The following is a 14,308-nucleotide window of genomic DNA, read 5'->3' on the forward strand; positions in this document are numbered from 1 at the left end:
GTTGTGTGCAATCCAAATTTTCTTGAGGCACAGCCATGCCCCTTCATTCCCATGTGGTTTCTGTCTGCTGTTGAGCCACAGCAGAGCGTGGTGTCCCCACAAAGCTGGAAATATTTACCACCTGGCCTCTTGGGGGAAACTTTGCCTACCTCTAATGGAAATACCGTGTTTCCCCAAAAATAAGACCTAGCCGGACATTCAGCTCTAATGCGACTTTTGGAACAAAAATTAATATAAGACCGGTCTTATTTTAATATAGTATAAGACCGGGTCTTATATATAATATAATATAATTAATATAGTATAGTATAGTACACATAGTATAATATAATATAGTGTAACATAGTATAATACGCAGTATATAATATAATGTAATATAATATCAGGTCTTATATTAATTTTTGCTCCAAAAGACGCATTGGAGCTGATTGTCCGTCTAGGTCTTGTTTTTGGGGAAACACAGTAATAAAGATAATGAGATTATCATAGTGGCTGGATCTGATGCTAAGCATTTTATATGCTCTTAATGAATTTGTCACTTCCACCCTGCCAGGGGCAGTCAGCCCTTTATCAGGGTAAGTGTGGTGATGAGAGTTACTGCCCAGGCTCCGGAGTTGAGTGAGTAGAGGAGTCGCAAGTGAGGCTGGCTGTTAGGTAGAAGGAGTTAAGGCTCTTAAGACTTGTGTGGGACCTGGGGAGGGAGTGACAGTGAGATGCTGGGAGAAGGGAGGTGGCAGGAGGTGTGGGACTGGGTGTCAGGGTGGGGCAGTCCCTGGCCCCCAAACCCCGTAGGGGAGTCAGTCACCCAGGAGGCCCATGGCTCCAGCCTGATCCTCACGGCCTTTCTTCGTCCTCCCACAGTATCCGGAAGGCTACCTTGAGGCCCTGGCCAAGAAAGAGAAGGAGAAGGAGAACAGAAAGAGGGTGGCTGAGGAGGAGGAAGACGAGGAGGAAGAGCAGGAGGAACAGGAAGGCTTCTCCCCCAGGAAAGGCAAACGGAAGAGCAAGTCAGCAGGTGGGTGTCTCCGAGGGCAGCCTGTCCGTGTGTGCTCAGGGCCCGCCCACCCTCACCACTCTGCTCTGTCCCAGGTGGCAGGACTGGCGCTGGGTCCCCGGGAAGGACACCCAAGAAAACCAAGGTGGAGCCATATAGCCTGACATCGCAGCAGAAGGGCCTCATCAGGGAGGACCAGAGCAACACCAAGCTGTGGACCGAGATCCTCAAGTCGCTCAAGGATGGGCCGGTGAGCGCCCCCTTTTCCCAACTCCATTAGTTTTAGTGTGACAAAACAGAGATAACGTAAAACTTACCATTTTAAGTGCACAGCTCAGTGGCGTTAAGCACATTTCCATTGTCATACAACCATCACCACCATCATCTCCAGAACTTTCCATCTCCCCAAACTGACACTCTGTCCCCATTAAACATTCCCTCCCCTCCCCCAGCCCCTGGCCCCACCATCTACTTTCTGTCTCTGTGTATCTGACTCCTCTGGGGACCTCCTGTGAGTGGGATCACACAGTGTTTGTCCCTCTGTGTCTGACTTACTTCACTGAGCATCACATCCAGGTTCATTCATGTTGAGGCAGGTGACAGAATGTCCTTCCTTTCTAAGGTTGAATAATCTTCCATTGTCTCGATGGACTGTTCTGTGTATCCATCATCTGTCCATGGGCACTTGGGTTGTGTTTACAACTTGTGGCCATTGTGAATCATGCTGCTGTCAACATGGGTGTGCAAACATCTGCTTTCAGTTCTCTTGGGTACATATAGATGCTCCTTGATTTACGATGGGGTTACCTCTTAAATCCATCATAAGTGGAAGAACGCATCTGATGCACTCACCGGCCTAATCACAGGTAGCCTCACCTTCCGTAAACGTGCTCAGACGCTTACGGCTTAGTCGTCTCGCTGCTGCCGCTGCCCAGCATCTCAGGAAGAGAGTATCATACTGCGAATTGCTAGCCGGGGAAAGATTCAAATTCAAAATTCGAAGTACGGTTTCTACTGAATTTGTATTGTTTTTATACCATCACAAAGTGGAAAAATTATAAGTCAAACCATCGAAAGTCGGGGACTGTGTGTCCCCAGAGGTGGGAGTGCTACATTACATGATCATTCTGTGCTCCACTTGCCGAGGACTTGCCAGCCTAGGCTGTGTTTTTTTGATTTTCCTGCCCTGAGTGGGGTGGCAGCATGAGTCACTGCAGGTGAGTGGTTCATGGTCCTCTGGCTGCTGTCCCCACCTGGTGGAAACCGGCTCTCCTTGGCCCACTCTCAATCAAACCCAAACCCTGGGCCATCTGCCCATTACTGCTGGTATCCTCCCCTCCTGGGCTCCTCTTCCTGGTCATCCCATCGCAGGTCCCTCTGCCTGGAGCACCTTCCCCGACAGCTCTCCTGGCCCACTGCCCTTCTGCATGGATCCCCCGTGGCTGCCACAACAAATGATCATAGACCTAGTGGTTCAAAACAACACAAAGTTATTCTCAACGGCTCTGGAGTTCAGACGTCTGAAGGGAGTCTTTTGGGGCTAAAATCAAGGCATCAGCAGGGCCGGTTCCTTCTGGAGGCTCCAGGAGAGAGTCCATTTGCTGCCTTTCCCACTTCTAAAGGAGCCGCGTCTCTGGCTCTTGGCCCCTCCTCCATCGTCACAGCCAGCAGAGCAGCCTCTTCCATCTCTTGAGCCTCCTGCGTCCCTCTTATGAGGCCCCCGGGCCCCTTCACCCCGGGTAATCCGGCATCATCCCCCCACTTCAGGGCCCTTGACTTAATCCCACCTGCAGAGTCCCTTTTGCCGTAGAAGGTACCAGATACACAGATCCTAGGATTTGGATGTGGTCTGGGGGCCATCATTCAGCTGGCCACGTCCTTCAGGTCACCTCTGCAGGGCAGTCTCTTGAAGACCTGTATATGGGGTGGCCCCTCCAGGCTCCACAGCGCTGCTGTGACATTTCTGTTTGTCACTGTTTTATCTTTGGCCTCCCGCACGGGGCTCTGAGCTCCATGAGGGCAGGGAGCTCTGTTGAATCCACCGCTGGGTCCCACGCCCCGTTGGCACACAGCAGATACTCAGGTGTTTACTGCGTGAGTGAGTTCAGATCTGCGCCTCAGAGAACCCCTGATAAAGCTCGCCTTGACTCCGACCCTGGGCATCACGTCTTGCTTAGCACAGTCGAGGCCGTGACCCTGGCCGGCTCTGCCTGACGAGGAGCCCTGGGCAAGGCCAACACCTATCTGAGCCTCTGCTCTCTCATCTTAAAATGGGGATCACAACTCCCACCTCCTGGGGTTGGGGTAGGAGGATGCAATGAGGGGACCTGGGACAAGGCCTCAGCAGGCAAGGCCCCCACTTTCTGAGGATCCCATCAACCTGGTGGTATTCATTCTGGAGTGAGGCTCTGCTGGTCTCACACCCTGTCCTCTGGTTTCAGAAATTCCTGAGTAAAGTGGAGGAAACGTTCCAGTGTATTTGCTGCCAGGAGCTGGTATTCCGCCCGATCACGACCGTGTGCCAACATAATGTGTGCAAGGTAAGAGCAGTGGGCACAGCTGGCTGCCACGCACCCAGCACATGGCTGGGCTCATGGGCTTGGCTTCTGCGTGTTTTCGGCTCCTGACCCTCCTCAGGACCTCTGTCTGTTCTCCTGGTATCTTCGATTACAGTAGCCTCCTGGCCTTCGTGGGCTCCCATCACCCCACTTCCCTGCCCCCACCTTCCCGTGCCTCTCCTATGATGCAGAATCAAACGCCAACACCTGGCCTGGCTGCCGAATCTACCTTGGACACTACATTCCAGGGTCACCTTGCGCTGTGACCTCCAGTCACACCGGCCCTGGGCTGTGTGTTGGCTGGTTCTTTCCTCCCTCTGGAACACTCTCCCCCAGCCTCTCATGTACCAGGGCGTCCAGGGTGGGACAGGACAGGTAGTAGGCCTGGCCTGAGGTCTGGTCACAATAAATTATATTGGGCAGGTGGTGGGCTGGGGTGTAGAGGCTGAGGTGCTTTTCCCTTACAGGAGCAGGAGGAAAACTTCCTGGAGGAGGGGCTTTAGTCTGAAGGGGGCCTCGGGGCAGCATTCCAGGCAGGCAGAAAGGCATGCACAGAAGCCTGTATAGGCAGGAATATCTGAGTAGCTTGGGCCCATAGGGGACGTGGGGCTGGGCGGTGGGCCGTAGTTTCTGCCTGGTGGTTTGTCTCAGGAGGGAAACAGTATGAATGAAGATTACCCTAGACCAGGGTCTCCCTCTTGGTACTGCAGACACTGGGGCTGCAACATTCTCTGGGGGGGGCCGTCCTGGGCACTGGTGTGGGGGGGTTTGAGCAGCATCCGCGGCCCCAGGAGCTCCCCCAGTCATGACAACCACAGATGTCCCTGAGATAGTCCAGGGGCCCCCTGGGGGCAGAATTGCCCAGTTGAGAAGTGTTGGTCTGTTTGAATGGTTTCTTTGCAGTTTCTCCTGGCCAGAGTCTGTCAGTAGGAACTTACGAGCAGTGCAGGCAGACAGTGTTAGAAGGAATTGTTCCCCTCTCCGGGTCACCCTTGGTCTCTGAGCTGCTGGTGATTTTGCTCCCGGGCCCTGGACCCCTTCCTTATCTTGGGGCTATCTCAGTCCCACGCCACACATTAGCGTTAGCTGGTACACCCGTGGAGGAGCTCAGAACACTAAGGAGTGTGGCCTCACTTTTTTGCTCTTGGGCCCTGCCTCCTTGTCCTATGGCCTGATGAGCTCCCCCAGCTCTGTGACCCGGAGGAGAGGCTCAGGCTTGGCTTTGGAGTCACAAGCCAGGGTTAGGTAGCCTTGGGAAGCTACCTAACCCCCCCAGCCTCAGTTACTCCTGGTGAAAAGGGGTATAGCAGCACCTTCCTGGCCAAGTGGAGGCATGAGAGGCAGGGGGAGCTTGCAAAAGGTCAGGCAGAAATGGACCGATCACTGGGATTTCAGGGACCGAGTATCTCGGGTTAGTCATATGTGTCAAAGTTCTGACACTGAAGGAAGAGGGCACTGACATTTATGTGTCTGCCTGTGCAACTGTGGTCATATCTCCCAGAAGCTCAGCAGCTCAGCATGTGAGGGGCTATGGGAAAATGGCTATGACACCCCTTCCCACAATGTCCTGGTACCTGATTATTTTTTTAACTTTATTAAAGTTATTTTATTGCAGTAAAATACACACAACATAACTTTTTAAGTGTACAGCCCAGTGGCATTAAGTACATTTAAAATGTTGTTCAACCATCTCCAGAACTTTCATCTTCCTACACATAAACTCTGTCCCCAATAAACACTAACTCCCCTCTCTGCCCCCAGCCCCTGGCACCACCATCTACTTCTTGTCTCTATGAATCTGCCTCCTCTAGGGACCGCCTATGAGTGGAACCATATAGTACTTGTCCTGTGTCTGTCTTATTTCACTGAGCATAACGTCTTCAGGGTTCATCCATGTTGTAGCGTGTATCAGAAATTCTTTTTCAAGGCTGAGTAATATTCCATTGTCCCGATGACCACATTTTGTGTATCGTGCATTTGTTGATGGATGCTTGGGTTGTTTCCAGCTTTTGGCTGCTATGAATCATGCAGCAACACAAAACCTGATTTTGAACGTGGACCCAAATCTTAGCTATGTTGAGCAGAAAGAGCTACCTTTTGTCTCCGGAATCAAGGCTGTAAGCTTTATATTGAAAAAAGAATTCAGGAGTTTTAAAAAACAGGAAACAAGCCTCAGCGTGCATCTGCTGTTCAATGTGGAGTCAGCAGGCTTTCCTGACCTTTACTCCCTTACTCAGTTGCCTGATGCCATCCTTCAAGTGTGTGCACCTGTGCAGGTGTTTATGGACCTGTGTGCCTTGTCTCCGCCCAGGTGGGTGGTATCTTCCCCATTTTTCTGATTGGGAAGTTGGTTCTCCAGGGCCTGTCTGCTTCGTAGCTCTGTTTCCACTTGGCTTTCTTCCCGAGGCATTACTTAGCTGAGAATTGAGCTTGAACCCAGAAGTCTGGCTCAGTACCAGAATTTATTCCTTTCCCCCTTTATTCCCATTGATGCATATTTATTGAGCATCTGCTATGGGTGAGGTCCTGTGTTTGGTGCTGGGAGGGTCAACAAGATGTAGCTCCAAATTGCAGGGTAGCGTCTGGCCTGTTAGAGATAAACACATTAGTAAACAAGACGATTCCAGAAGATGGAAGGTGCTGTTTTAAGGCAAACTGGGTGAGGCAATAGGATTGGCTGTGGTGGGGCTACTTCGGATATTCCAGGAGAGTCAGGGAAGGGTCCTCTGAGGAGGTGACTTGAGCCAAGGCAGAGAGAGCCAGAGGACAAACCTGTTAGGTGGTGTGACCTGCACGTGCCTAGGAGCCCTGATGAGCTTGTAGTCTTTGAGGAGTCCTGGGGAGGCCAGGCTGGTGATGGGTGGTGGCAAATGGTAGAAAGTGAGACCGAGGGTCAGGAGGGCCCTCTGGATCTTGTGAGAAGTCAGTAATTGCTCCTGACCCTGTTGACAGGGACAGTGGGTGGCCCCACTGATGTGGATGGCACGTCTCACCTGCCCATTCTCTTGTAGGATTGCCTGGACAGATCCTTCCGGGCCCAGGTGTTCAGCTGCCCCGCCTGCCGCTATGACCTGGGCCGGAACTACGCCATGCAGGTGAACCAGCCGCTTCAGACAGTCCTCAACCAGCTCTTCCCCGGCTACGGCAGCGGCCGGTGATCCTCAAGCACTTCTCACCGGGCGTTTTTAAAAAACGCATCAGAGGGGTCTTTGGGCCCCCCCCTTTTTAGTGGGCTTAATTTAAGCAGGTAGTCTTCCCTCTACTCCCTAAAAAGTCTTGTCTTCCTGTTGTTTTATTTTTTTGTTGTTGTTTTTTGTTTTGTTTTAATCTATAAATTTTCAGGAATTTTGTATTATGGCTCAAAGAAAGAAAGAAAGTTGGACAGTGTTTTACCTTGATTTTTTTAAAAAAACTACAAAGCCTGCAGGGTATCAGCGAAAAACAAAATTTTTCTGAAGATGGAATTAGAAATGACTTGGCCTGAGGGCCGCTTATGTTCCCACCGTCAAGTTCTCAGAAGTTCCTGTAAGGAGGCATTGGCTGCCTAGAACAATCTTTTCCACGTGTGTGGGTTTGGCCCCCAAAGCTGAAAGCAAGTGTACCTTTCTGACAGAATTTTATCCCCCCAAACCCAGCAGGACGGTGCCTGGTGGTGGCCCTGGGTGTGGCGTGGCCCCACCGTCATCATCAGGACATTGTTGAAAGGAAAAGAGGAAAAATCCCATTGAGCCCAGTTTAAACTCTGGCCTCAAAGCCGTCTGCCACCAGTTGGCTCCCGTGTTTAAGACCCACACGCAGTGGCCTGTGTCCCTTGAGCAGAGTTGAGGCCACACAGAAGCTACCTCCGCTGGACTCTACGTGGGGCTGGGTGTGCCACCAGTGCTCTCTGATCTGTAATGCCACGGAAACAGATGTACAAAGCCATGTTCAAGTGCCTTTGGTCCTTTCTTTCTTTCTAAACACAGGGCTGTTTTTAGCACTGAATTAATGAAAATGCCAACCAGAGTCTCAGACTGGCCAACCAGTTCTTCCTTAGACCAGGTGAGTCTTTAGGGATGAGTTGAGTTTTGTTCCTTCAAATTGAATTTTCATTTTGTCAATTCAGAGTTATAGGAGGGAGTTTGTTTTTAAAGTAAACACTTTCTCTAAATGAATTTCTTCTTTTTTTTTTTTTTTGTAGTTACTGTATATGTACCAAGAAATATATAACTTAGGGTTTGGTTGTTTTTGGGTTTTGTTTTTGGTTTGTTTGTGTTTGTTTTTTATTTTAATTTTTTTGTTCTGTATTGGAATGATTTGTTAAGTTTTCTAACTTTACCAAAGTTTGCAGCTTATACCTCAATAGAACAGGGATATTTTAAATCATAACTGCAGACAAACCGGAGCAATATTGTTTGAAAAGTGTTTTTTCCCTCCTTGTTATTAGGTTGTTAATGTATTAGGAAGAAATGACAAAATCCTGTGTAGGCATTTTCTAGAAGTTCCATATTTTTTGTCCAGATTTTTAGATTCTCAGAATAAATGTCTTTTACAGATGTATTTGGTGTGTCTTCTATTTGCAAATCGCTTTGTAGCCCACTGGGCAGTGATTCTAACTGCCACTCTGGAGGGCTTTGGCTTTGACTTTTAGGGGAGTCAGCAAACTATAGCCACGGGGTCAAATCCAGCTTAGAGTGGGAGGTCACTTATTCTCACTAAGGTGGGTGTTACTGTCCCCATTTACATTTGAGGAAACTGAGGCTGCAGTGGTCCCCTACTAGACCAGCTCTGCCTTGAGTGGGCGTCACCAGCCTGAATCATCAACCAAGCAGTTGAACGATCCTTAGAAAGGGTGTCTGTGGGACTGGGGAAATATGGGCACACCAGGGGGTGTGGGGGACCGAAGACCTGAAATGCTATTTCCAGCAGAAGTCATGCCAAGCAGATTTAAAACTCGACTCCAGGGCAGGTAATGGTGCTGAATTCTGCAGACACCATTATTCACATCAACCTATTACCAGTGCCTTTTATTGACGGTTAGGTAATGGCGTGGGCAGATCTGATTTAATAAACAAAAAAGTTCTGCCTATATTGGTCACAAATGATCATCACCAGCAGAAGGATCCAGTGACAGATGAGGGACGCTGGGGAGTAGGTTGGTGGGAGGAGTGGGGGCAGTGCTAACGGAGGGTGCAGGCTTTTGGAGTGATGAAAATCTGCATCTGGTGACAGTTGCACGTATCTGGATATACTGGAGTCCATTGAATGTACACTGGGTGAATTGTACGGTATGTAAATTATATCAGAAATAATGTGAGATGTGGACATGACATAAAAATAGGAAAAATACTCAGCTATACAGAATGGGAAAAAGTCCACAATATATCCCTAAGTGGGCCCTGCACAGGACAGAACCCACTGAAGTGGGTTCATTGTCAAAATTGTGGTATTTTGGGATGTTTCTCATTTATTTATTTTTTTATTGGGTAATATTGGGGAACAGTGTGTTTCTCTAGGGCCCATCAGCTCCAAGTCGTCCTTCAATCTAGTTGTGGAGGGCTCAGCTCAGCTCTAAGTCCAGTTGGCGTTTTCAATCTGTAGTTGCAGGGGGCGCAGCCCACCACCCCATGCAGGAATTGAACTGGCAACCTTGTTGTGAGCTGTGAGCTCTAACCAACTGAGCCGTCCGACTGCCCAGGATGTTTCTCATTTTCAAAGTTAACGATGTCATTGCTAAAAATTAGCAAAACTCAGAAGTGTATTTGTGCAACCACTATGCAGAAGTACTCACAGTAGTAGGTGCATTTCTTTCCTGGTAGATGTAAAAAAATTTTTAATAGCTTGATTGAAATAACATGTTTCCCCGAAAATAAGACCTAACTGGAAAATAAGCCCTAGCATGATTTTTTAGGATGCTCGTAATATAAGCCCTAATGCGTCTTTTGGAGCAAAAGTTAATATAAGACTTGGTCTTATTTTCGGGGAGATACGGTAGGGCTTATGAGCATCCTGAAAAATCATGCTAGGGCTTATTTTCCAGTTAGGTCTTATTTTCGGGGAAACACGGTATATATCATGTGGCCATACAGTTCACCCATTTAAAGTGTATAATTCAGTGGTTTTTAGCATATTCACAGAATTGTGCAACCATCACCACTGTCTAGTTCCGGAAGATTTCTTATCACCCTAAAAGGAAAACCCACACTCACTAGCAGTCATTCCCCATCCCCCTTCCCCAGCCTGACAACCACAAATCCACTCGGTCTCTGGATTTGCCTGTTCTGGACAGTCCATGCGATATTTGGTCTTGGTCTCGTGTTCAAGGTTCATCCACGTTACAGTGAGTGTCAGTGCTTCACTTTTATAAAGCTGAATAATATTTCAGTGTATGGATGGGCCACGTTTTTAAATCTACCTGGTTGACTTTTTAACACGTTGCATACGGCGGGGTTTAAATCCCTCATACCCCTCTGTTCCGGCAGGTTTTTAAAAGAAACTACTTTAAAATGCACTCTTCTCTTTAAAGCGTAAATGCTTCTATGTCATTTATTTTTCTATGGAATTTTTTAGGATTTACTCACCTATGATGTTAGTAATCCCTCCTGGTGTGATACTGCAGAAAGCAGTTATTAACGAAACTGCTTTGTTATTAACGAAACACAATTCAATAAAATGTGCAAAGTAAAAAGAGTCAACAGTAAAAACGAGAATTCTCGTGTTATCCGTCAACGCATGGCTCAGAAAAAAACAAAGATTCTCGTGATCCGTACGCAACGTGTTAATGCAAAACTTCCTTCTTTCCCTCCATCCCAAGTTATAAAATTAATACACAATCCCTTTAGAACATTTGGAAACTGACTACATGAAGAAAAAGTCAAAATACATATCCTGCCACTGAGAGGGTTGCCTTTTTTAAGCTTTATTTGTTCATGTATATGTATCAATACTGTAATATTCAACCTCAGCACAACCCTTGGTATAGTTTTGACATAGCCATTTTGCAGCTGAGGCATAGAGAGGTTAAGCGGTTTACCTAAAGATATGACAAAACCAGGGTACATATGTACTTATATGTATGTTTCTCTGTATATTTTACATGTAAATTTAAAGAACAAAATTGGAACAGTGCTGTATATTCTGCCTTGTGCCCAGTTTCCTACTGATTTCAGTCTATCAAGTAGCCATTGTCTAGCACCTTAGTAAACAAACATGTATGCCCTGGTCTGGTGTATCATATTTTTGTGTCTGCTTGCAAATGTGAAACAACCAAACGAGTGTCTAGAGGTACATGTAGATCTGCCTTTGTCATTGCTACATAGTATTCCAGAGTACTCTGTGCTACAAGTTACTTATTCCACACCCATGGATATTTAGAACAAAACATTGGGAACAATTGTATGCAGTGCTGCCGCAAGCAAGCATCTTTGAACCGTGAAAGCTCCGGAGCCTTTCTCAGGATATATGACCTCCAGGAATTTGGTGTACATGCACTGAAAATGTCATTAGAAAACGCCGTTGCCGGTTTTATACTGCGCCCTGTGAAATGGGGGCGTGCCCACACCTCTTTCTGATAAACAATTGATGATAATAGTAAACCTTAATTAAATGCTCACTATGCAAGGCCACATGGTCAAACCCTTTATGTGCCTCCACAATTCTGGCCACATTCCCAGGAAAGGAACAGACCGGGGAGGGGGGGAAGGGTATGATGTGTGTGTGTGTCTGTGTGTGTTACCATCACATCCATTTCACGGGAAACAGCCCCCCCCCCCCCCCCCCCGTGAGGTTACCTCGTTGGAGGCCGCCCAGAGAGAGGCGTGAGGGCCCCTTTGAGCTCTGCACCTGTCAGGTAACACCAAACTCTTCGCCTCCCTTACCTTTTAGGGAACTAGGAGGAGGGCACCTAACTTTATCTGGAAGGCCTTGCCTCTATACAAATGTTTGTTGATTGTGATGGAAATGAACGTGATTAATTTTGTTGGGGGTGGGGAGGGCGCTTGCTGCTTGACTTTTTATTTCTCCAGTTCTCAGTTCTCCTCATTTGCAGATTGGGTTTCATTGGAGCTATTCTTCCTAACTCGGGACTTTGCGAATTGGGGAACTCTGCGCCCAAATTCCGGCTACGGGTCTCGAACCCCTCCGCCACGACTGCCCGGCCGGGTGCTGATGTTGTGCAGGGTCTCACGTACTCAGCTGCCTCCAGATAATCGGGGCGGGGTCGGGGCCGTGATTGGCACCCTCCCCAGCCAGTCCGCGCCTCGGGTTGACTCCACAAGCCAATACCTGCCTGCCCCCGTGCGATCATTGGGCGGTCCCCGAGCGTCCTTGTCAATCCGAGGCCCATGCGCTGTTCGGTTGGTAGTGGCCTCCTTGGCTGGCGTGCGCTGTCTCCAATGAGAGTGAAGCCGGTCAGCCGGCACGTGGGTGGGCGCCGGCGTGTCCTAGCCAACTGGCCAATGGGGAGGCGAGGCCGGCTCCAGCACCCACCCAATCGAGGCGCCCGGGGGCGGGCCGTGAGGTGTTGATGGACCCGGCGGGGGGGAGGGGCGGAGCTGTCAGAGTCAGCCAATGGGCGCGCGGGCGTGGGTTCGGGGGCCAATAGCGGCCGGGGCGGAGCTGGCGCGCGGCCTCATAAGCCCCGCCCGGGGCGCTCGCGGAGGGCTCGGCCGCCAGCGACCGAGCGGGGCCCGGCCCGAGCGGAGCTTGGGGGTGCGACGCCGAGGGCGGGGGAGCGCGCGCCGCTGCTCCGGACCGGGCCGCGCGCGCCGCCTCAGGTGAGCCCGGGGTGGGCGGCCGCCGCGTCCGAGCGCGGGCTCCGCCACCTCCCCTGCGCTGCGCCGGGGGCTGAGGCGGGCGGGCGCCCGGGACTCGAGGCCCAGGCCTCGGGCGCGGCCTGCTAGGGCCGCAGCCACCGCGCTTTGTCCCGGCCCGCGAGGCGGTTGGGGGCGTTAACCGCCCGACCCGGGTCGCCGGCCAGGCCTCGGGTGGGGGCGGCGCGGACGGACAATGGTGGGGTCGGGGGCGGGAGGCGGGGGCGACATGCCCCGGCTGGGGGCGCGCGGGGGCTGGGCTCGGGCGTCCCCGCCGACCCCGCACAAAAGATGACAGCGTGGGTGGCCCGGCCGGGCCGCCCTACCCGGCTGGGCCGTTCTATTATTCACGACAACCTTAATAATTAAAAAAATAATAATTATAATAGGGAGATCCCAGGCCCTGGGTGAAACCCGCCTTCGTTTCCGGCCTTTTGGGCACCCGTGGGGTTAACAGGGCGCTTCCCAGGGGCGCCCCCCCGAAATGTCCATCATTGCATCCCACCCCTCTCCCCGAGTCAACCCGCAATGCCATCCCGGCTTCCCAACTTGACCCCCATCTCCCTGAGACCCCCTAAATTAAGCATGAAATCGGGATTTTTTATTTTAAAAAATGTATCCGTTTGCTATGCACATCACAGCTTTCACACGCGTTTCCATGTCCCTCCCCGTCTTAGCCCCATCACCGCCTCAAAGCCCCCCTTCTCTGTAGCAATAAATCGTGGAGTCGCTCCCGCATTGAACCCCTGGGGCTGTCCCATCCACCCCCGTCGGAGCCAGGGGATGGATACATTCTGAAAGGGATCTATCTGCCCCGGGATGTGCAAGGGCTCTGGTCTGCGCCCCGTGGTCGCTATGATACCAGGGGTATTGGGGTATATGTCCACCTGAGCACGGTGGACGGTTTTATAGATTTTTTTTTGCTGGGGGTGGGGGAGGTGTGAACTGTGCTTTGGTGTGTCCTATCTGGTTAGGGGAGGATGCTTTTGTTTTAATAATTCAGGTGCACCTGGGGAACTCTTTCCCGAGTTATGAAACTAGTGAGAAGGTGGTTCTGTTCACTGGAGCCCAGTGATCCTGTAATATGTAAAAAGTGTGTCCTTTTTCATGTGTTTCTGTCAACGACATTTGTTCATCAAGCTCCTTTGGGTCCCACTGGGTGCTGGCACTGTCTTAAGGTCTCAGGATACCTGCTCTATCCCTCTGCCTCAACAGCCATTTATCCCACTGTCCCCAGGCTGGAGAAAGCCCCTAAAACGGACTCATTAGATGACTCCTATGGGTTTTTATTGCTGCTGTGTAAGAGCTAATGACTTCCCCCTAATTCTCAAATAATAGCTTCCTTATGAGGCGTGGGGAAGGTTTGTCAGCTCACTGGTAGGTCTTTTCTTGCCACCCGTACAAAAGCAGTGGGCAGCCTCTCTGTCTTTGCTTGGAACCCGAAGGACGGAGTGTAAGTCACAGAGTCAACTTGTGATTATCTGAGTTGAGGGTTTCTGAAACTCACTGGCCCTCTTTCTGTACTTCTAATTGGATGGATGCTTGCCAGATCGCATTGTCCCCAGACAGTGCAGGGGACTCCGTGATGGTCAGACCACAGTGTCCAATGGGGGATGCAAGGGGACGGTTGAGGTGCGGCTGCACAAATGCTCCCAGGTGTTGCATGGGATGTGTAAGCTGCTACTGTGTCAGGTGCCTGGTGCGTGTCTGCCTGAGTGTGTAGTTGTCCAGACTTGAAATGTATACAGATATTACTTAGTAACAATTGACTTTCTTGCATTTCCTAACCTTTGCCTCTTTGGAGAATGGGCTGCTAAGGAGCAGGTAAATGTTAGAGCTTGAAGGTACTGCTGATGGGTTGCTCAGGACCCCGCCCCGCCTTTGTTCTACTTTTCTGTCTCCTAGAGAACACCCTTCCTCAGTTCCTGTGCCTTTCTGCAGGAGCGCTCTGGGGAGGTCAGGGGCCT

At 50.3% G+C, this 14,308-nt stretch overlaps 2 protein-coding genes across 9 annotated transcripts in view; both read left to right on the forward strand.

Annotated features, from left to right (window-relative positions):
• UHRF1 (ubiquitin like with PHD and ring finger domains 1) overlaps positions 1–8,091 on the forward strand; it is a 59,572-nt gene extending 51,481 nt beyond the window's left edge. For all 6 annotated transcript variants that reach the window (XM_074337626.1, XM_019744192.2, XM_019744194.2 and 3 more), the window contains 4 exons: positions 862–1,015; positions 1,090–1,244; positions 3,436–3,534; positions 6,564–8,091. In XM_074337626.1, coding sequence (XP_074193727.1) covers positions 862–1,015; positions 1,090–1,244; positions 3,436–3,534; positions 6,564–6,710 — 555 coding nt within the window. In that variant the 3' untranslated portion in view covers positions 6,711–8,091. The remainder of the gene's footprint in view (positions 1–861; positions 1,016–1,089; positions 1,245–3,435; positions 3,535–6,563) is intronic.
• A 4,086-nt stretch (positions 8,092–12,177) lies between these two features.
• The window catches only part of KDM4B (lysine demethylase 4B), a 137,046-nt gene continuing 134,915 nt past the window's right edge, over positions 12,178–14,308 (forward strand). For all 3 annotated transcript variants that reach the window (XM_074337631.1, XM_074337632.1, XM_074337633.1), the window contains exon 1: positions 12,178–12,305. The gene's annotated coding sequence lies outside the window, so the exon portion shown is untranslated. The remainder of the gene's footprint in view (positions 12,306–14,308) is intronic.

Source organism: Rhinolophus sinicus, linkage group LG07 (genome assembly GCF_036562045.2).
Source record: "Rhinolophus sinicus isolate RSC01 linkage group LG07, ASM3656204v1, whole genome shotgun sequence".
Classification (NCBI taxonomy): Eukaryota; Metazoa; Chordata; class Mammalia; order Chiroptera; family Rhinolophidae; genus Rhinolophus; species Rhinolophus sinicus.